The 25082-nt window shown below is 35.0% G+C and overlaps 1 protein-coding gene across 1 annotated transcript in view; it reads right to left on the bottom strand.

Annotated features, from left to right (window-relative positions):
* The window catches only part of LOC135221274 (protein slit-like), a 345812-nt gene that overhangs the window by 283274 nt on the left and 37456 nt on the right, over positions 1 to 25082 (bottom strand). Inside the window, exons 4-5 of the mRNA XM_064259087.1 lie at positions 18253 to 18359; positions 12448 to 12555 (exon numbers count right to left, since the gene is read on the bottom strand). Coding sequence (XP_064115157.1) covers positions 12448 to 12555; positions 18253 to 18359 — 215 coding nt within the window. The remainder of the gene's footprint in view (positions 1 to 12447; positions 12556 to 18252; positions 18360 to 25082) is intronic.

Genomic DNA, 25082 nt, shown 5'->3' with positions numbered 1-25082 from the left:
TATATATATATATATATATATATATATATATATATCATATATACTTTGATATATGTATATATATATATGTATATATATATATATATATATATATATATATATATATATATATATATATATATATATACATTAAGCTACAATGTCCTTCAATAACCAATTCGCTCTACCTCGAATTAATATATTTTCACATATCTTAATCGAAAGGGTATTTTTAAGTTAAAATAATTTTGCCCTCTGGTGGGTTCGAACCAGCGCACGATGAGAAATTACGACTTCGGTAACGATACCGACCAGGCCACCGCGGGTTCGAATCCACGAGAGGACGAAATTATTGATCAAACTAAAAAATTTCCCTTCGGTTAATATGCATGAAAATATATCAATTATAGAGAGAATTGGATATTAGGACATTTGTAGCTTGCAACGCATATATATATATATAATATATATATATATATATAATATTTATTATTTACATATATAGGTACAAGCACGAAGAAAAAATTTCATAAAATAATAGAATACTCCACTAGAACACACATATAAGCACAAGAACATACTAACGCCTGGGAAAATATCACCTACTAACACAGCCGCTGGTTGAGGTAATAATTCAATCTATCGCTAATTTGCAAAAGAAAAGTTTACATACGGCACAGTATAACAAAAATAAAACGAAAAGATGGCACTGAAAAGAAAACTTCATTCCCATCCGAGTCTATTTGATTTGGGTGCCTCCACAACTCGAAGAAGAGGTTCCGATGGGGACCCAAGGGGACCTCCACCCATGGTCTCTCTTCTCAGCAGGTGGGTGGACAGGTAGCAGGAAGCCCCCTGTGTGCGTACGGGCGTGTGCTATTGAAAGGCACCGCTGGATTGTTTGCTTTTTATGAATAATCCAAATAAAATTTCATAATAGTTTTTTTTTTTTTTTCAGTGGCGTACGCTTTTATGGCCACAGCCTTATTTGATAAATGTCTCTCGAGAAGGTTTTCGTTCAGTAGCTGTCAAGGAAGGCTGGAATATTCAATCTTTTCTGCTGTGGGTTTCGTAATACAATAAAATTCCCTCAGTAACTTTCTAAAATGTTAAATGTATATTTTTATGTTCAGATTTCCATATATAAGTTCAAAGACAGTATGTTTAAATATTGTATGATTCCTAGCTGAGACATACATACGTAAGACAGAGAGAGAGAGACGGTAGCGTAGAAGTGAGGTTGCCCTGTTTGAGAGAAGAGGGTTGCTGTCCCAACTTGGAAATAGTTGAGCCAGCTGATTTTTTATCGGTCTAACCATCTTGTATGGGACACGACTCTGGTGTTCATTTACGTACCCGATCATGTAAGAGTTGCACCTTATTACATCAGATCCTTCGAGGAACTTTCCATACAACGATATTATTTTTTATCTTTTGAATTGTAGAATCTTTTGCTGTGAAAATGTTTAATAGCACTTTTAAATTAATTCTTCTCTCTTACAATTTGTCAAAAGAGGAATAGGTCAGTCTTTCCTTTCGATAATTTTTATCGTTTAATTTCCAAATTCTTACATACGTCATTCATGGAAAACTGAAAAAGGAGAGAAGTATCGAAAATTTCTCTGAGAGAGAGAGAGAGAGAGAGAGAGAGAGAGAGAGAGAGATTTACGTATACGAGTAAGTGCTTGCTTGCTCTTAGGAACAGACATGTGACATCACAGAGTTCTTTTTAAGTCAAACCTTTTGAAACAGCTACTCAGTCCTCATATATAGGCCAGTACTGATCAGAAAAAAAATTAGCTCAAGCTCGAAAGAAAGGATACTATGAGAAATAGTTACAGTCCTAATGCTTATTTTACGAGTTGCGTTTTTTAAAGAGCTATCAAAAGTGCTGTACTATATTGAGGTATATCATGACTGTTGCGTCGTATAAATAAAGGAGGCATAACGATGCCTCAACGTAGAGCCTGGAAACATAAATTTCATCTTTGTCCCAGAAAGTCGCCAATGACTCCGTGATATAATCCGTATATGCCATTCTTGAGCAGAACATATACAGCACATATTTTATCAACACAAATGTAAAACTATGTTTAAATGATAAAGAGAAAAAACAGAAAGGATCAGTATCCTTTTGATATTCAATACTCAAATAGTATTCCAATAATAAAGACAGTACACAGTCACGCCTAAGAATTTCCAAGGGACCGACTATGCCAACCAAGACCGAAATGACGATGCCCTTGATAAAGTGACGTGATTAAAATGCAGTCCAGCGTTTCAGAGAGAGATTACAAACCGGACCTAACTTCGTTGATGCCTGAAATTGCCTAAAATAATGGAAGGCAATTTCGGGGGCATTTAGCTTAGTTGTCCGGATAAATGACATTACCTGTTTCCTGGCTCACAGATCCGCATGACACCCCGTCCGCCGCTCTCTTCCAGGAGGCCCCGTGAACCCGGTTCCATGGGTCCTCTCCTGGTTGCAATCATGGATTCCAGGGAAGAGATGGATGACCGGGCACGCTCATCCATCATTAGCACATATATGGGCATCATGCAAGCATCTTTTTACCTTTATATCTTTCCAACATCATAAGTTATGTCCATGTTTCTTACATACTACCCGGCGACGCCACGCCTTGTCTCAGGGCCCGGTTTTTCACAACCCCACCGACGGATGCATAATGGCGGTGTCCGGTGTCGGGGCAGGTTCCAGCGTAATCTGGATCTATAAGGCTGGAGGAAAACGTAATTTTGCACACCCGTAAGCTCGCCAGATGGACATTAACGCACATACACGCAGTAACGCAGTACGAATATACATACATATTATATATATATATATATATATATATATATATATATATATATATATATATATATATATATATATATATATATATATATATATATATATATATATATATATATATATATATATATATACTTACAGTCATCCAGACATCCTTTCCTTCAAGAAGTGATTCCAAAAATTACCAGCCCTAAAGTTCTCGGCATGTCTTTAAGGATAAGTTTGCTAGCTCCATGCCATCATTCTCTACACCGCTTGTGACCTACCAAAGTCGACTTGCTACCGGGTATAATTCAATGCTTAGGTAAAACACACGCGGAAGGGATCTCGACGGACTCCATTCAAATCAGTCCACCCGTGTTAGCTTTCGGAGAGGTTGTGCAAGTTCCAGTGTTTGTTCGTTTGTTTGTTCTAAAATCCACATTTCTTGACCGATTTTGATGAAATTTTAAATAAAGTCAATACTAACGAGGAAATGTGATGGTGAAAACAGAGTTGAAATCAGACTATTCGTTGACATAGGAGGGGGCGGGGTAGTTGTGTGGGGAAGGGGAGAAATATAAAAATGCCCAAAAACAACAGATAACTTCAGCTACTGCCCCCATTAATTTCAAGGGATGATGGGTTGGAGTGTTAAAGACGATTCTTAACTCCATAAACTTATGTTTAGCATAAGATTTTTTTTTATTTCAAGGACAAACACATTCTGCTATTAACCATTCTCCATAGACTTTTTCTTTCTTTAATTTTGCAGACTTCAACGAACCTAAATATCACGGGCATTTTTTTAGCATTCAGTCCTAAATTACGCTTTTATTTGTTATTGCCATAATTGTTCCCTAAATTTATCGTATAGCACATTCACTCATATGTTGACATTAATGCCAGAATTATCTATTTACTATTCAGTTATGCAATTCAAAGTGAACTGCAACTTTTACGAGGAGCATCAAATACACTTTGGATTCCAAAAGATGATGCAAGTATGCTTTTAAGGAGGGAAGAAGCATTAAAACCCTAATAAATCTTTGAAAATTCGTGTCTATATTCAAAGCTCTTCGTAATTAACACACATGTATGGGGTATATGCAATACATGCAGCAGCAATTTTAACAACTGAATTAATAAAAAACCAAATAGAAATACCGTTATTATGAATAATATCAACCACAAACGAGAGTAATCTTACATATAAAGAATATTCGAATCACAAAGTCCAAATTCCAAACAGTACAACGCCTAGAGCTGAACACGAAACATGTTAATATACTGTACACGCTGAATAGCAAACAATGTAGATAGGATCATAATTTATAGATAAATAATTCATAGGTCAGCGAATGTGGCGATAAAACGAAGTTATAAAAGAGAGCAAGAACTTCTCCGCGGAAAAAAAACTCTAAATGAATAAACATTTAGAGCCGGCAGCATCAACTTCGATAAATTACGACGCTTCACACTTGATTTACTGCCTCATAAAAGCGTTAACTGTGATATTCCATTTGCTTTATAATATATTACTTCTGAAAACTATACTGGCATATGATGTGTGTGCATGTATAATCTATTTAAAACTTGTGCTGGCATTTGTGTCAAGACTACAAAGCTGAAGGTGTGTTCTATTAAAACGTAAATTTTATATATGATAATCTATAAAAATTAAACCATTATGTAAAATATATACCGACCTCTCATGTCAACACGTGCGTGCGCCCACACACACACACACACACACACACACACGCACACAAAAGTGTGTGTGTGTGTGCTCGCACGATCACTCGCTTCACTTAGTTTTAGAAGCATTTAGCACTCGGCAATCCACACTGCCACAAAGAGCAGTCACTGAAATAAGAAGTGAGACCATGACTGATATGTCATATCTCCCTGATCTGACAAAAGAGTGATGTATCCATAAGTCAGTTCTACCTAGAAATAAAGTCTTGCTTATAGTCACTCACACCAATAAAATGGCAAAACTTGTAGAAGCGCACAAGAGAGAGAGAGAGAGAGAGAGAGAGAGAGAGAGAGAGAGAGAGAGAGAGAACCCATTATTTGGAGGGCCTTGTTCATTTTAAAATTATCCATTATTACTCAAAGCGTGTACACAGAACGAGCAAAATTGATCATTAACTTGATACCCAAAACTCCAATATCACTGGATGTCATAAGTGGAGATACGTATACACACATATATATACATATGTATGATATATATGTATATATATATATATATATATATATATGTATGTATGTATAATATGTAATATACACACACACACACACACCCTACACAACCATATGCACGCACTTGATTTATGACGGGTTACGCTAGTTAGGCAAAGATGCAGGCATTATGTTTTGAAATTAATCGCAGTGACATCAATGACAATCCCAAGAAGACCATTTCCCAGATTTACACTTAGGAAATGAGAGACCGCCAAGCTATTCACCGTGAAATCGCAGCATCTCAACAGAATACAGACACTGACACGGGAAGTTCCTAACGATTAATCAAGAAATACAATATTTTCAATGTTTACCATACAATACAGTGGAAATTGGCTAAACTACAGTACAGTACTTCAGGAGGCTCTAAATTAGTTAAGGGTCCGGTTGTCTCCAAGGTTCTACTTATTTATCCTTCTCTTTACTAAATTTGTTGAACACCATTTACTTCACGCTTTACCAGATAAGTTCTGGGCCAAATCTAGGTACAGCGTTTATAACAACACTCAAACGTCTCTTAAAAATTCCGCACCATGCAGGATGCTAGAACCAAAACCTATCAAATACTAAGCATGAATATTTATCACATCACCGTGATTCATATAAATCATTCGAGCTACAAATGTCCTTTAATATCATATTCGCTCTACCTCGGAATTGATATATTTTCATATATGTACCGAGGGGGAATTTTTTTAGTTGATAATAATTTCGTACCCCCATGGGATCGAACCACCGTCCAGTAGGACGGGGAACGAAATCAGGATCGGACAGTGACACTACCGAAACGGCTATCAAGAGAGGCTAAGGTTTCTATCGATTCTGAACCATTTCAAATCAACGTCGATCTCGTTGTATTTGTAATATATAGTATGTATATATATGTGTGTGTGTGTGTATGTTTTATAGTATACAGTCAGTTATTTATTTTGACAAAAAATATACAATTATTAGTACAAATTTGTCCACAAAGAGACATAATACAAAATAAACAAAGTGGACAGTAATCTCTTCTGTTCTTGCAAGTACAAAGCCTACAAAGAAAAAAATACAACATCAAGAAAAATACAACTTCAAGCGCAAATAACACATATAGCGTTTGTGCGTGACCAATTTCCCCCAACAGTGAGTTACGCACCAGTAAAAAGTCAAGGCCTTACAGCTTCTTTTTTCTTGACCCCTGATGCTGATATCCATTTAGAGCTGGGTGGACAGGTGAGTGGTAAGCCGGGAGCGACAAACAGACCTAGAAAATGTCAGATTAGGGCTACACCAATCAGTCACGGCACCCTCCGAAGGCGAGCGATGGGGGGCTGCCACATTATGATATATATGTATAATCTACGTATAAGTATACCTATGAATGTGTGTGTGAATACTGTAAGAAGCTTGAAAATAAAGGCAAAACTATCTAGCATGCATAAATTCAGCACTGAATATAAGTGCTGTGAGCAATAAAGATTTTCTGATGGAAGTGAAGCAAGTATCGGAATTTGCAGGTCAAGGAATGATTTGTTCAGTGCAAAAATTAGTATAAGATAAGGGTGGGGTATATCCACCTGCGAGGATGTATAATATCTTTGCAGATGAAATGAGAAGTCCAAAGATGGAGGATAACAAAATGGGTCGTAAATTGGAGCGTACAATAGTTGATACTTGCTGTAATGACAGGGGATAGGATAGAGAAAGTAAGGGCACTAGTTGCAGATTCAGAATACTCTGCATGAGGAGAAAGTTGAGAGTAAATGCGAACAACAGTAAAAGTCCTGAGGGTAAATGGAAATCACAAAGATGTTGCAATGATTGTTGCAATGATTGCTGGTGAGAGCAAGGAAGCAGATGCTGTTAGGATGCGAGAAGAGGTGAGCCTCAAAATAGGTGAAGTAAAGACAGTAGTAGAAAGTGTGTATGAAGGATGAGTCGACTCTCCTGTTTAAGGAAATGATATGTGCATGTTGGATATGAAAAAAACGAATACCGGCAAATTTCGGATATATACAGATGAATAACCGTTTGCTTAGCATGGTATGAATTGAAAGTGTGAGAAATGAGATATGCAGACGGTGGTATAAAAGTTATTGTAATTTAAAGTATGGATCTGAGAGTTCTGAAAAAGTCTGGTAATGTGGTAAGAATGAACGATGATCGTTGTAAGGAATGTACTTTTCAAAACCGTTGAAAAGAAAGAGACGAAGACGTAAAAATGTTAGACAGATTAATTGGAAAACGTTTTGGAAAAAAAGGCCTCAACATCAAAGAGGCGGGAGAATTCGCGCAAGATACAGGAGCATGGTGCCGCCTGTGCAGGGGATCTTTGTGAAACTGATGATATTCTGAGTTCGAGAACGAGGAAACTTATACAGTGGAGATTTCATAAACGGGGGTTAATTCACGATTCATTAGTTACAGTATGAATATGATAGTGGTCATCATTATATTTTTTTCTCGGAAGCCACAGCCAGTTCGAAGAAAAGTTTAATGGTAAAATAATATAAATGTCGCAGAGGCCGATGTCTTCTTTTACTTTAGAACCCTCTGTTACCATAAACAGCTTAATGGGTGAAGCTATATATAATTGTTCTATATATAAATAAATTAATATATATAATAATAGATATTTTATACATAATATATTATATATTTATAAAATAAATATAAATATACTTACACATATTTGTATATGAACCTCACATGCACACACACACATATATATTGGTATATATATAATATATATATATATATATATATATACAGAAATATACATATTTATATATACACATACAAACACACACACACACAACACACACACATATATATATAATGGGTTCATGAATGTGTTTGTAAGTTTAGTTTGTGAACGTATATTCGACAATCTTATATAACTGGTAGTTCTGGGAAACTTCAATGCTAACTATTCAGCTGCAAAACTACTAAAGCGAAATAAAGCAGCTCAAAGGATGCACAAAACAAACATGAAACAAACAAAGTTGAGAAATGCCGGTAACAGAAAGGAACTTTGGCCACACCGAGACAGAGTAATGACGATGCCTGAAGTTTTGAGATCTCCCTTCATCTCTATACGTGATTTATATAAAGGCATCATGGCATACACGTCTTTTTATCTTCTTTTTTCTTTCTTCTCATTTTTTTCGAGGCGGGGGAGCTGGGAGCCGATACAAAGCAACGCCCGCTGCACCAGTCTCGCAAAGCGCAGATAAACGGCACTAACATGGCAGCAGCATCATGCAGCCTCCGAGCGAGGCAACAGGGAGATGAAAAGACAGCATCCCAAGAGCAGACGTGCGCCCCGCGAGCAAACAGGGCTCCGACATCGCAGGATAAATAACAAGGCAGGAGGAAACGATTCATAATGAGAACACAAACAGCGTGACTGATGGTTTGCGAGCGAATAGAGGACAGGCCCGGGACGATAACGGGAGACTCGCAGAGGAAAAGAAGGAAGTTTATGAATGACGACAAAAAACCTCGCCATCTTTTCTCTTCATTGCCGAGACTGATGGCGCAGATGGCAAATCGTGCTCTCTCTCTCTGTCGCTCTGTCTCTGTCTCTATCTCTCTGCTCGTATGGGGTTTCGTAAAGCATACTTTCCCAGACACACGTTTTAAAAAAAAGCGAGGTTATATGCATTACCAAAGAAAAACGCCATACCCAAATGAGCAATACGGAAAAAACAGATGGCATTTCTGACCCGGAAAAGTTATAAGTACTATTACATTCCCACACATACACAGACACGCGCACGCACACACATACATACACACACACAACACACACACACACACACACACACACACACACACATATATATAATTATATATAATATATATATATATGTTTTTTTTAATTTATATATATATAAATATATATATATATATATATATATATATATATATATATATATATATATATATATATGCATGTATGTAAATTATATTAGCAAACACCAAAACGAATGGGGCCGAAACTTGGATATCAATTCGAGAATTTTTCTTTAATAATAATAATAAATAATATAATTATATAATAATAATAATAATAATAATATACATGAGCACATTCAAAGGAAATGGCACGTAAATACCTCTACTGAACACGTTTCCGGATAATAAAACAATAACGGAGACAAACTTCACGCAAAAATTCAAACACTCTTCTACGGACGCATGATTATTTCCCAAACTTGTGAGTATGAATGGCTACCTATACTTCTGTAAACAGAAGCAGACGAGAGCGCATATGTATCCCGGAAGCATTCGGCCCCTTAGATGTAAACATCCCTCAGGGCTTCATAGATTATTAAGGACTACACAATATTACGTGAAAGCTGGAAAAGCTGAAATCGTTACAGTTTAAATCAACAGCGAAATCCAATTAAGTTACTATACAAGACAAACATCCATATGGGAAAGGAACACATGCCTAGAGCATACAGACATAATAACTTTAATAAAGTACGAAAGCTTCAATTCCAAAAGGATAATCACGATAACATATATTTTTCCTGATTAGCATATTAGTAAAAAATAGTTTATTGACCCATACAAGTATTAATAAAAAAATAAACTAATATGCAGTGATTCAGCGCTACAAAAGAACAGTAAAGACCTACTACACTGGGGCACTAAGAGTAATATTACAAGTTTTCGAACATCGCAAGTTATAAGTCAGGACACGCTCAGAAGTACATTTCTGTGTACTCTGAATACTTTTGTAATATTCAGTGCCATTAAGTAAATTTGTTCTTCGATTTTCATAGCAAATATAAACATACATACTCACAAACTATATATACGTGTGCTTATATATAGTATATATATATATTATATATATATCATCTATATATATATATATATATTATATATATATATGATATATATATATATGTATATATCATATATATATATATATTTATATATATAACATATAGGATATATATATATATATATCATATATACTATATATATATATATATACATACATACTAAAAGGACTTCATTGAAACTACGTATCGTATCATGGCGGAAATTATATATTTCAAAAAAGTTACACGCTTTCCAGGACTAACACTCCTCATTGTCAAGTATCCATAGAATCATTCAACTGATACTTGACAATGAGGAATGTTAAGGAAAGCTTGTAACTTTTAATGAATAAATTATTTCCTCTAGATACCATTCAGTTCAATGAGGTCCTGTTAGTAATTGCATTAATGCACAGAACAATTATGTAAGTGATAAAGTGAATATATACATATATATATATATTATATATATATATATATAGGTATAATATATATATATATATATGTGTGTGTATGTTGAGTTTTGTCTACTTAAGTTCTCTTCATATATATCCAGACACACAAGGCTCCGAGCATCGTGTATATGGAATTTTTATGCAGTCATTTTCTCTACATGTCTATATATTTCCATAATACGTATTATTTCCTAATGATACTACTTTTAGTTTTACCACACTGTAGAGCTGATTTACGAAAGGTATGAAAGATAAGCGTAAATACTGTTAAGAACATTGCGTTCGTCTATTTTGCATGATTTATTCAATAATATATTATCCTTAGATTACATACAAACAGACCACGCATGCATGCACTCATGCATATATGTATATATATATATATATATATATATGATATATATATAATTATATATATTAAATAAATATAATAAATTATATACTACAGTAATATTATATATTTATATTCATATATATATCTATATATTATATTTTATATATATACATATATATATATATATATATATATATATATATATATATATATATATATACTATATGCATATCGAATGAAGCAAAAACATCTACAATCCGGTGGGCCATTCTTCACAGGAACAATTATCACTGCAGACTGAAACCACACCAATCTAAGATACCATCAGAGACCCACAGCATCGAGTAAGCGAAGTTAATAACCTCGATTAAACTATGCTTCGCCAGTGGACCGTGACTGCGCTGCACAAAGTTCGGTCGAAGGGTGTTCTGATTTTCACTAAGAGCTTTTAAACATCGAAAGTACAATCAGACCGAGTCATCATGAGGCCAGATAAGAGATCGGTGAATTTCTCAGGCTTCTGTGCGAGTCCAACATCCTAATCATTCTATTATTTGCCAATTTGTGTTATCAAGAAGGAGGTCCTTTGAAACGTTAAAAGAAAGTGAAAGGAGAGGAGCTGTTTCAACCTCCCTTTTATTCGACTATTATGAGAGCAATAATAGCGCGCTATTTCCGCGATCATTCCCTTTCTTCCACACACAAAAAGAGATACAAAAATAATGAGCGAAGGAAAGGAAAGTGGGTTTTAAATAAACCTCACTAAGAACATATTATTCCCCGTTAAAAGTTTACACAAAGAGATCACAAAAGGCACTGGCCGTTTTTATGACCTCTTTGGCGAGATTTAATTTTAGCGTCGTGGGCATGAAAGTCTCTTTCGCAACAATGGGCATCGCAATTACCTTTGGCGAATCGTCGCCAAGTATCTGCTGAGTGAAATTTACGACTTGTAAATATCTCCACAAGACCCTTTCCTTGTGACTAATGAATTAATGCGCGGGGAGATTTAAGATGCGCTAAAGTTCAACCCGTTTGAGGGCGACAATACGGACATTCCTTACCTTAGTTTTCATTTTCGCACTAGAAAACCTTTTACGTCGTGTCACTTAATACATGATACAGTATCTGCAATTAAAATGTTTTTTGGACGTGTTTTATTTATTTAAGTGCGTATGGATGTTCGCGAGCGCGCACACATAAACATACTTACGTACATATAAGAGTATAATTATACATTAGGATGAGGTTCATAGCTCCATGCGCTCGGCTAATTACAAAGTACTTTCAAAGAAACAAATATATACTTTCTCTTTCTAAACATACTGACATAATAAGCCTGTCCCGGGAATCGAACCCTAACACTCTTTCCGTTGAGTCGAGTGTCACTACACCTATCCAAACGAGCCAGAATAATATGTACTATATATATATATATATATATATATATATATATATATATATATATATATATATATATATATATATATATATATATATATATATATATATATATATATATATATATATATATATATATATATATATATATATATATATATATACCTATATATATATATAATATATATATATATATATATGTATATCTATATATAGTCCTGATCAACATTCAGGATAGAAACCCAGGTCTTTATTTCTGTTCACCGACACGTGATATTGTGTGTGTTGATTATATATATATATATATATATATATATATATATATATATATATATATATATATATATATATATAACAAAGTATATACGAACCTTCACAAAAATAAACATAATACAGAAGCAAAATACTTACAAGATACGCAGCTGAGAAAGTCCAGCCAGATCAGAGTAATAAACGGCAGAAAGGTCGTTCCCCTGAAGGTCTCTGAAAGGAAAGAAAATGCAAGTGAAATAATTAATTCTTTAATCGAAATACTTTGCCTTCTGATGTAATCTCTACAAAATAATATTTATTCATGTAAATACGAATTTCAAAAATGATGAAATCAATAATGGTAAATACTACTGGAACAACACAGTGGGAATTCAGGAAATTAAAATCCACACTTAACTGAAATAAGATGATATAAAGAGAAACAACTCTGCAAAGGAAGAATGACTTGCTTCAATGTCAATTGCCAATTAGTACCTGCAGAGTGAAAATCTCCCTACGGATGCCATGCTTTCGCTGAGCATCGCCATTTTAATTATTACCTTTGCTTAATGTAGAAAACCAAAATTAATACTTATATATGTGCTCCATGAGAGAGAGAGAGAGAGAGAGAGAGAGAGAGAGAGAGAGAGAGAGAGAGAATTACGGTTTCCTGAAGCAAAGATAAAACGAAAATATACTCTCTCTCTCTCTCTCTCTCTCTCTCTCTCTCTCTCTCTCTCTCTCTCTCTCTCTCATTTGATGATATTAATGGATCTTTTTTACTATGAAGTTTACGACCATAATAATATGTAAGCTGACCCCAAAAATTTTGCCAATATATGATATCGAATATTGTACTATTGAAAACAAAATTATAGAAAATTGTCAAGAAATTATTATTTAAAAATTGACTCTTCATACGTATATAACGAACAACATTAAACTGTCGTTCGGAATTACATAGATTGGTAACTGTTTCTCTCCTTTCACCACCAAAATGGGGAATTGTCTCCCTACTTGATTTCGTTAATTCCCCGAAGCTTCCATTTATGGAGAAACGTGCTTACGTTTATCTTCAAAGTTACGCGTTAATTCTTTTCCGCATCCTTTCTCTTTTGTTTTTTTTTCTCCATTCATGACTTGATACCCACTCATTTATCTTAAATTACCACTTACTATAACTCTTCACTGAACACAGCAAAGAGAAATGTATCTACCGTTAAAAGTTTGAAAAAAAGTATCCAGAAAACCTTAGTTTTCATAGAACGTTATATATATATATATATATATATATATATATTATATATATATATATATATATATATATATATATATATATATATATATATATATATATATATGTGTGTGTGTGTGTGTGTGTGTGTGTGCGCGTGATTGTGTGTGTGTTTGTGCGTGTATATAATTATTATATATATGTGTGTGTGTGTGTGTATATAAAATCTATCTCAATTAAGTACCCTCATTCAAAGTTTTGTATTTGCTATTCACAAAACGTTAATAATGAGAAATCTAACCACTGCTTGAATTACTAAGAAAAATAAAACATATGTTGTTGAACAAAACGAAATATTAAAAACAAATACGCAAAAACCATATGAAACACAAAATATAAAAGTAAATCGGTCAATAAATAAATCGACAGAACTGCCTCTTCAATCGATACGAAAAGAATTCATTTAAGTTTGCCCCGTCTAAGCAGACAAATAAACACATACGCGGATAAATAGAGAGAGAGAGAGAGAGAGAGAGAGAGAGAGAGAGAGAATTATCAACTCTGCAATAATCCTCCTTAAATTAATTGGTTCTGACAATCCTCGACTCCGACCAACTATGAAATGCACCTTCCACGGTTATCCGACACTGCTTTGGCACGAACTAAATTACTGCAGCTATTTGTCTTCAACACCGACTGGGAGACTTTCCCTTTCATAAATACTGTCCAACAACCATAATTAGAAACCGAGATATACATCATTCCACCTATGAACTACGTACATACACGGAGAGAATGAAGTATATTGAAATATTTATAAGAAAGCGAATGTATAGGAAATTACTTATGAACTACGTACATACACGGAGAGAATGAAGTATATTGAAATATTTATAAGAAAGCGAATGTATAGGATATTACTTATGAACTACGTACATACACGGAGAGAATGAAGTATATTGAAATATTTATATGAAAACGAATGTATAGGATATTAAACAGACCTCTCAAAATCATTAACATGTATGAATAAATAAAAGTGCGCGCACACACGCACACGCACATTCTACGAATGAGCTCGCTATCCATCCAGTTTTACTAGAACCTATCCCACAAGACCATCCCACTAGTTGCCTAATTCACTATTTATGTCAACAGATGTCCAAACTTTATTTTTCCAGAAGCTACAAGCCAAACACAAACAAACTGGTGAATGAGCAAACGCCAGGCTGTCAAACAAAATTTTTTTCCGAATTGCATGAACTTACAAATGCAGAATCTCAGCCTGTATTCAGCAGATGCACGCTTCACAGACTTACACAACAACCAATTAGCTCTCGCTACTTTGCAAACACAGATAATGACGTTGCCAGCGATACGCATTTACTCGAGGGCTAAAGTTCATTAATTTCATTATCAATGATACTTTTGTTATGGCTGTTCTTGTTGTTGAATCATTGAATTATCATAATTTGTTGTCATCATTACCACAATGGTATTTGTATCGTCATCGGTAATAATACAATAATCTTTATACATAAGCACTAAAAAGTTGTATTACGTACTTTCTGAGGAAGTATTCATACCGGTCATCGCTTTACATCGACGAGGACTTTCCCGAAATCACGCTAACCGCTAAGAAGTTAATATTTTCTATGACTTCAATGATAATTTACCAGTCAAACCCCATATTATTTAACATTTTCGCTAAACTTAAAAACGTACATGATTAATGACCATCCAAATGAACGGGGGTTAAAACTGCCATTCTGTTAATTGTTCAATAGTGAGGATTTTAATAAGGATTCCACCCACTGGGGTATACAACATCGTGCTACTGACATACTAGGATCTGATTTGTGATGTGTGTGTGTTTATATGAGAGAGAGAGAGAGAGAGAGAGAGAGAGAGAGAGAGAGAGAGAGAGAGAGAGAGAGAGCAATAAGCAATTTAAACTGGTGATATTACATTATAACCTTTTGCTCCTGAAAAATACGTTGACAGTGTCATTGGAAAAATTACCGAGATGATCGCATCTTTACTTCTTAACTTCAGCTTCCCTTTTTTCATTTTTTTTTCTTTACTTGAGAGCACTGCCCTCTGTGAAAGTTTGTTAAGTAAGGTTATAATTATTACTATTATTATTATATTAATTATCCAAGTTGGTATATTCCTTCCCTTTTTTTAGGGTTTCCTAAAAATGCTGCTTTTTCAGGGCATGGGAAATAAGCCTTATAACCTTTCAAAAATAAAATAACTCACTTCCTAGGGGAAGGCTTTAATGAATAAGATGACAGCACAGCAGTCACTGACACAGTTACTCTTTCACCGCTGAATCCAAGATGGTACACGCTTGTTACTAACGCTATTACATGGTATATAACGAAATTTCCTAAATAAAAGAAGATATCTAGGACGATAATAAACTTTGACAACTGAAAATCATCCTTTATTCACAGAGGAAGTTGCGATGGATAAAAATGTAGATGAGCATGAGAATGTGGAAAATTTGTTCATAATCTTCCCAGCCATAGTACACAAACTGTCAAATATCATTATCATCACAGCTATTCTTTTCTCATTTATGAAGATTATCATTATTATATTATTATTATGAACAGACCGTATTATTATCAAGCTTATTCCGTTTTCATTACCACCTGTATCATTATTCTTATTAAAGTACACTACCAACACTATCATTGACAATTTCACCAATACCAGAATTATCATCATTATTATAATTATCAAATTGTCTCAGGACGACTTCGGGAGAAACACAGTAATTACTTCTCTAGACGGCAGCTGTTATGGGAATTGCTCTCCTGACACTAATCTCTTAATCCTAAGCGCGATAAAATCTCTAGGATTAGAGTTGGTAATCACGAAGGAGAGGCGTTGCTGTTCCAGATAATGGAAAGGATGAATAGTGCCCGTTCCAGAAACTGGAAAGGCTAAGTAGTTACTATTCCAGAAACTGGAGGGTTTGGTAGGAACTTGCCAAGAACTTAAATGGCGTAGTAATAACTATTTCAGAAACTGGATAAGTGAGTCATTACTATTCCAGAATTGAAAGGACAATTCGTATCTATCCGTAAACTGCAAAGAATGGTGTAGAACTAATTCCAGAAGCTAGAAATCAGAGCAGTAACAATTTAAATCAGGAACGGTCGAATGGGAACTATTTAATGAACTTGGAATAAAAAAAAATCCCGTGATCTAAATAGGGCCGTTGTATTAAAATGAAAATAATAATGCAAAAAATCACTCTGACACTGTCGTCTGCTGAAAATATACTTCGCCTTACATCCATGAATTGATGACATCACTGCATGATATTAATATGACCACAAAAGGTCCCTCGTCCTCAAAATAGCAACTCTCTCTCTCTCTCTCTCTCTCTCTCTCTCTCTCTCTCTCTCTCTCACACACACCACACAATACTGGATCTCCATAACAACAACTGAACCATAAACAACAATAAAACATAATAAACATTAAATAGAAATCCCTGTGTACAATTCGTTGCAATTTCTATTGCATCCTCTGGTTACCAGTGACAGTTGAATATTACGACGCAAAGAAAACGTCCTATGCAGAAACTGACATTTACAGTTCTGTGAATACAAAACCGAGTTTACAGTTGAAACCTTGTGAATACAAGAAAGGAATCCATGTAGTAAAATTATATTTCCTTGGACGGACAGGTTTAACAGAGCTATAGTCGGCTAGCCAAGGCTTCAATGGTATGGATTATTAGGATGTGATAAAAGTTGAAAAGACTTTTACAATACAGTAGATCGTAAAAAAAAGGATAAAAAATCCATTCATAGCGGATAAAGGAAGTTTAGTATAGTAATCTACAGTTAACTCTAAACATTCACTGGCTATGCTAATTCCGAAAAATGACGATTTTCGTTTAGAGCAATGAAATAATCTTCAGTATTTAACCAGATCGATAAGTAAGGACTGGTTACAGACACAATTTCAAAGATTCCGTAATAACATTGGCTACATGCTTCGCTTATTTTAGACCTGAAATGACGTCATGATGAAAGATGTTGCTAATATCATTTTGCTGTGCAGATGACAACTGATGGCCAACGAATAAACAAAATATAAACTAACAATAAAATGTGCGAAGTCGATGGATTTATATTTATTAAAGTACCGAAGTCCTCAAAAGGCAAAGGTTCATTGCGCAAACCCTTCAACTATTTCAGAAGCAGAATACGCCTCTTCCTACTTTTGATATTCCATGAAACAGTCTGTAATATAATGCACAGCTTATCCACACAACTACACTTAACGGGTTATCAGAACACAAAAATCACGATTATAATCTTTCACATTCTGTTAATTGCAGTTAATCATTGCTGCTATTGGCATTCATTTATTACAGTAATTTCTCGAACATATTTATACTAACAGACTTTATCTTATGACTTGATAACACGATACAGTATTCAATCCCGAAAACAAGTTCCTTAATCTATTATACGGAAATGTTTTATGAAACGCGACCTAACTGTACGAAACCACAAGTAGAATAGGACTATAATGATGAAGGGTCATTGTTCTCATTTCTGTTGTTCCCATTCTACGGTCCAACATAGCGACGGTAGGGTATGTAGAGTGAAATGAAGCAAATCATCGGAAGACTGGCAACAACAGATTAAGGATCTATGAATTTGGCTCCTTCCTCTTGTCCATTAAACAAACTGACTAACGAGCATGCACTTCCAGCTACTCCGAAAAGTGAAGAAATAACAGTAGTAGTAATAGTAATAGTAGTAGTAGTAGTAGTAGTAGTAGTAGTAGTAGTAGCAGGCTGGATCTGCTTTTGTTAAGACTCCAGTCTTACACGAAAAGGGACGTCTATCCGATGGAGAAGAAGAATGCTATATCGTAATGGCACCGACGTCGACTACTTAAATAGTCGGTTGTTATTTGAGTTGACAAGAGTTTAATACATTAGATCCTTTGCTGGATCTGCGGTTGACAGGACGTACGGGGTAAAAGATAAACAAATTCCTATTGTGTGACACACCGAGAATAAATATGAGTAGGACCTCACATACTGACAGATATGTATATGGTCCTTGATCAACCATGGCAACAACAACGGTGGCCATTGTTTCTCTCTCTCTCTCTCTCTCTCTCTCTCTCTCTCTCTCCGAGTATCGAGGAAGATAAAATCCGATATCATTAACTCGTGTTGTGAAAGTCACATCTGATGAACTTTCCGGTTAAGATTAACCTGACTCAACCTGATAACAACCGGAAAGCCTGAATTTCAGGATAGTCTTTATGGCAGTACCAAAATTCTAAATACCACCCCTTTTGCTGAGGGTTGATGATTGAAAGTCATTTGTTGAACAGCATTGCCTAAAAAATCACATTAACTTCTATGTGGGAGGAAGTCTTCATTCATAATGACAAATCTTGCCAACTTTAAACGTGTATTTCCATAAGAAATTTTTAATAGTCAAAATATACAAATATTAAGAGATAGAAGTCAAATGCTCCTTTCTAACTCAATCCTGATATTTATATGTTAACGGGTTAACCCGTGGGAAGCGGTAGACCTGCCTCTAGAAGAGAGAAAGGCTATAACCGGCAAAAAATAAAAGAAGAGAGAGAGAGAGAGAGAGAGAGAGAGAGAGAGAGAGAGAGAGAGAGAGAGAGAGAGTGCTCACCAAGAATTACAGATTTTCCTAAACGAAATGTGGGAACAGGTGGCCTGTCGGGTATTTAGTGACTCCTATGTCAAGCTTCCAGAAATACACTGAGGGTTTTCATACAAATTGCGATTTTCAATGACACTGATAAACCTAGTAAACCTCTTCCAATTGCGGTGTTCATTTGGGAAAAATATCGAAACCCATGAGATTAATCCACAATAAAAAATTATAAAAACCAATTTTGGAAAACAAAAAAATTAAATGAAAAAAAAATCGAGGAGGTAATTTACCCCAAAAATGACAGATATATAAATCCCTAAGAGGTCAATGACTTTCAAGTTGTAAATGGAGAGCCGTGTTAACTATCATTTAGAATTAAATGAGGGGTAAAGAAAAATTGTAAAAAAAATAAACATGCCCAGACAGAGAGACAGTAAGAGATATGCGTTCATCCCAAAACTGGTAGGTGTTAGCTCCATAAGGATATTTGAGAGAGAGAGAGAGAGAGAGAGAGAGAGAGAGTACTTCAGTAATTACATAATTAAGTTGGTGAAGATATATGGGCAAGAATCTGCAGTGGAATCCATAAACATTTTTCGATGCATGGTTACAGTGACGTCACTGTTTACAAGGCGGCCTCTTTGGTCTCCTATAAACGATTTGCATTGAGACGTAAATAGCCGGAAGTGTTAACAAGGATGAAGTGCCAGCGCTTATCTCATCATCTAAGATAGGATACGGGGTCCAACAGTCGCTTGAGTAAACGAATTATCGACGATCGAAAGAAATGAAAAAGGTATTTGCTTAGTCGTCCTTGCTGCATTGAAGAGAGAGAGAGAGAGAGAGAGAGAAACTACATAGTTAAGACTCAGAACTATAAGTCTGAAAGAAATAAATAAAGAAAAGATAAAAAGGATTGAATTGAGAGAGAGAGGGGGTGGGGACTACACGTATAAGCCTGAAAGCAATAAATACCGAAAAGATATAAAGATAAAATAACAGAGAGAGAGAGAGACCTTACCTTACAGACCTTACAGTTCGTTCGGGTTGCCCCAGGTCCCTCAGTGTGATGCACCTCTAATGTCTACCAGAGAGTTGCTAGTACATCTTCCGGTATATTTTGCATCTTCCAATCTTGGATGGTCTGGGATGCAGTTTAGATATTTGTCGAGCTTATTCTTAAACACATCTACGCTCACTCCTGATATATTCCTCAGATGAGCTGGCAACGCATTGAATAGACGCTGCATTATCGATGCTGATGCGTAGTGGATTAATGTCCTGTGTGCTTTCCTTATTTTTCCAGGTATTGTTTTGGGCACTATTAATCTACCTCTGTGCTGCTTTCTTTTGATATTTTTAGTTCCATGATATTTTCTGGTTTATTCCACTTACATCTGTTTCCATGCCTGAATTATCATGTAGCGTTCTCTTCTCCTTTCTAGACTATATAATTTTAAGGATTGTAGTCTTTCCCAGTAGTCAAGGTCCTTAACTTCTTCTATTCTAGCTGTAAAGGACCTTTGTACACTCTCTATTTGTGCAATATCCTTTTGATAGTGTGGGTACCATATCATATTGCAATATTCAAGTGGGACTACGAACATATGTTTTATAAAGCATAATCATGTGTTCAGCTTTTCTTGTTTTGAAGTGCCGTAACAACATTCCCATTTTTTGCTTTACATTTTGCCAAAAGAATTGCTATTTGATCATTGCATAACATGTTCCTATTCATCATCACACCAAGGTCTTTAACTGCTTCCTTATTTGTGATTGTCTCAATATTAGGTCCCCTATATGCATATAGCTTTCCTACTCTGTCTCCATAATTTATTGATTCAAATTTATCAGAGTTAAATACCATCCTATTTTCCTCTGCCCAATCATATACTTTGTTAAGGTCTCTTTGTAGAGCGTTCCTATCTTCATCACAAGTAATTTCTCTACTTATTCTTGTGTCATCAGCGAAACTACTCACTACCGAATCCTTAACATTACTGTCTATGTCTTCAATCATAATAACAAACAATATTGCAGCTAACACCGTACCTTGTGGCACACCGGATATTACCTTGGTTTCATCCGATTTCTCATCGTTTGCAATAACTATCTGTTTTCTGTTGTGTAAAAATTCTTTTAACCATCTTCCTACTTTATCTACGATATTGTGTTTTCTAATTTTCTTTGCTAATATATTATGGTCTACTTTGTCAAAAGCTTTTGCAAAGTCTAGATAAACCACATCTGTTTCATTTCCGCTTTTCATATTTTTGAATATGTTCTCACGGTGGACTAACAGTTGGGTTTGGGTACTTTTTCCGGGTACGAAACCGTGTTGTCCTATATTAAACAAATTATTTTTTATTAAATGTTTCATAATATTTTTCTTCATTACCCTTTCATACACTTTCATAATATGTGATGTTAGACTCACAGGCCTATAATTACTTGCCTCTAGTCTTGATCCACTTTTGAAAGTAGGGGTGATATATGCTAAATTTGTGCTCATCATAAATCTTGCCTGTATCTACACTTTGTCTTAATAATATTGCAAGTGGCTTTGCGATAGAATGAACTACTTTCTTTAACAAAATAGCAGGGATTCCATCAGGCCCTGCAGCAGCTCCATTTTTAATTTCATTAATTGCCTGCACAATATCAGCTTCATTAATTTCTATGTCAGCTAAATATTCACTATTTTCGTCCCTTACTTCTATATCATTATCTTCATTATCTATTCTAGGGGTGAATTCTCTCTTATATCGTTCTGCCAGTATGTTGCAAATTTCCTTTTTTTCATTCGTTAATCTCCCTTCAATTCTCAGAGGGCCTATTTCTATTCTTCTTTTATTCATCTTCGCATATGAGATAATATTTGTTGGGGTTTTGCTTGATATTTAATAGGGTTTTTTCTTCCAAGTCCCGTTTTTCATTTTCTTTTGATTGTATAATCTTTTGTTCTGCATTTTCTATCTTAATTTTTAGTTCTATAACTTTCCATGCATTTTTTTCTTTTGCAAGACCTTTTTTCCACTTTCTGAGAGAGAGAGAGAGGAACTAAAAATATAAGACGCAGAATTATAAGATTGAAAGAAATAAATAACGAAAAGAAATACTAAATAATTAATAAAAGAGGGTGAAAGTGCGTGACGTGAGACGACATTCTGGACACAGACAACACGAACACTGAAATACAAAGCATCTCACATTCCGCTCCGCGGTGAACTTTGTAGATTAATTTGCATAGTCAAATTAGAGCAAGATTGATGAATAAATAGAGTGCGTTGGCACGGACGGAATCGGGAGCTCATCTAGTGTAGCTTCAACCCCATCAATTCGCTTCTTCCGAGAGAGACTTACATGCCACATTAAGCGGCAGAGATTTAATCAAATGGTTCTTGAGAGAGAGAGAGAGAGAGAGAGAGGAGAGAGAGAGAGAGAGAGAGAGATCATTCCACGGTTTAATTACTACATTAGAATAATTTTGTATGCCTCAGTAGACGCGGTAGACTCCGAAATTTTGCGGAGAGAGAGAGCGAGAGACTGATTTGTTGTTATTTCAATGTTATTAAAGTTTCTTCTCAGGTTGATATTCTCTTTCTGGCCTAGCTATACAATTAGTTTCTGCTTTAACTGGGTTAACATTTTGACCAACATACATCTGTCTTACTCTCTAATATATATATATATATATATATATATATATATATATATATATAATATATATATATAAGTCATGATCACATTACGTGATTACATATACATACATCGAGCTACAATGTCCTTTAATATCTAATTCGCTCTACCTCGGAATTAATATATTTTCATATATGCTTAACCGAAGGGGAATTTTTTTCTCGATAATAGATTTAAATTCCCCTTTCCCTTCGGTTAAGCATATATGAAAAAATAATATTAATTCCGAGGTTAGAGCAGAATTAGATATTAAAGGACATTGTAGCTCGATGTATATATATATATATATATATATATATATATATATATTATATGCCATATATATATATAATATATATATATATATATATGCATATATATATATATATGCATATATATATATATATATATATATATGCATATATATATATATATATATATATATATATATATATATATATATATATATATATGTGGTATGCATATATATATATATATATATATATATATATATATATATATATATATATATGCATATATATATATATAAATATATATATATATATATATATATATATATATTATGCATACCACAAAGGCAGGAAACGTAAAACATATTTAAGCTACATGTAGTTCCTATGCTTTGATATAAAACAAGAACGTGCAAAATTAATTTCATGACTTTTACTTCTGCTACTGATCGCGTCAAGAAACTCAAATCAATCAATCCTTTCTTTTGACACAATAAAATATTCTCATTTGGAAGACTGACAGATGATTGAACTTGCACACCGTACTTGTAAAATAGCATTTATCCGAAGAAATCGAATCGACGACCTCAGGGGGAACGAGAATCGCAGCACCAATGTGCAAGCATATGTCCAGGGCGATCTCCGGCAACACTTTCATATTTGAACATTAAACCTTTACCTGCGGAGTGACTCGGGTGACGCAGCATCCAAATTACTCAGTCAGTTCGTTGATCCTAGCAAACTTGTTTTCTCACGGGTGAATGAATAACGCAGTGCATTTAAGAACAAGTGGTTTCGAAGTTCATTTTTATTTGATTATATCTGTCACTAAGACTCACACGCTCAACAGAGGAGAGATGTGTGAACTATAGTTATGAGAAAAGAGATTTTTTTTTTCTTTTTTGCTTTTGATCAATCATGTTTATGTATGTACCGTGCCCGTCTGCCTTCAAGTTAGTAATGACCTACATCAGCTTAAAGATGAAAGTTGGACAGTATATGAAGAATTATGTGAATCCATATACACAGTTTCGAAGAACTTTAATCAGTTTCACGCACTTTCCCTCGATAGCCAAATTCCGCATCCCTATGTTGGTAAGTAAAATGAATAAGCTCAACTGTAACTCTCTCTCTCTCTCTCTCTCTCTCTCTCCCTCTCCCCTATGTAAAATTCTGTCTTGAACACTTACATTTACTTAAAACCTATTCCCCAAACCTTAGGGAAAACAAGAAATGCAAATGAGTCCATTTTTCATCTTTAGCAAACTACTTCCAAGGCGTTATTACCGAGGCATTTATCCAGCTGCCCCTCTCTTATTACAATTGCAAAGCACATAAGCATAACCAGCTGGACACCGACATGTCAAATTGCCATCATTGTGACGTGTGAACATGATTGAACAATCACGGGTCCCTCTAACAAAAACAAGAGGCGTCGACGGAACTGGTGATTTACAACCCGGACCAAGAACCTCCTGAGTGGGCACCCTCCCTTCGGCTATCCTCCTATAGTAGATTCACATCAACAGTGCATTTGATGTCTAGGCCACTCCCTTACGACGCTCCTGATTGGCTGTTGATAAGCCAGTTATAGGGCTGGAAACTCTCAGTCTCTCTCGAGAGTTCACATATTCAGGATGTGTGTTCCTCCTCTCCTGAGATATACGTCTTTCAGGAGAGGTGGAACACAGATCCTGCCCATGTGAACTCTCGAGAGAGACTGAGAGTTTCCAGCCCTGTAACTGGCTTATCAACAGCCAATCAGGAGCGTCGTAAGAGAGTGGCCTAGGCATCAGATGCATGGTTGATGTGAATCTATTATAGTGCCTTTTATCTATTGAAGGTCCCCCGCCCCATGCGAATGGGATCTAATCCTGTTCGTCTCTAATCCACAGTACATGTACTGCCGTTCATCTCTCGGGGTCAATCACCCAGCTGTCACAGCGT

The sequence above is a fragment of the Macrobrachium nipponense genome, chromosome 2 (genome assembly GCF_015104395.2).
Source record: "Macrobrachium nipponense isolate FS-2020 chromosome 2, ASM1510439v2, whole genome shotgun sequence".
Taxonomy (NCBI): Eukaryota; Metazoa; Arthropoda; class Malacostraca; order Decapoda; family Palaemonidae; genus Macrobrachium; species Macrobrachium nipponense.
This window is presented reverse-complemented; position numbering and strand designations above follow the sequence as displayed.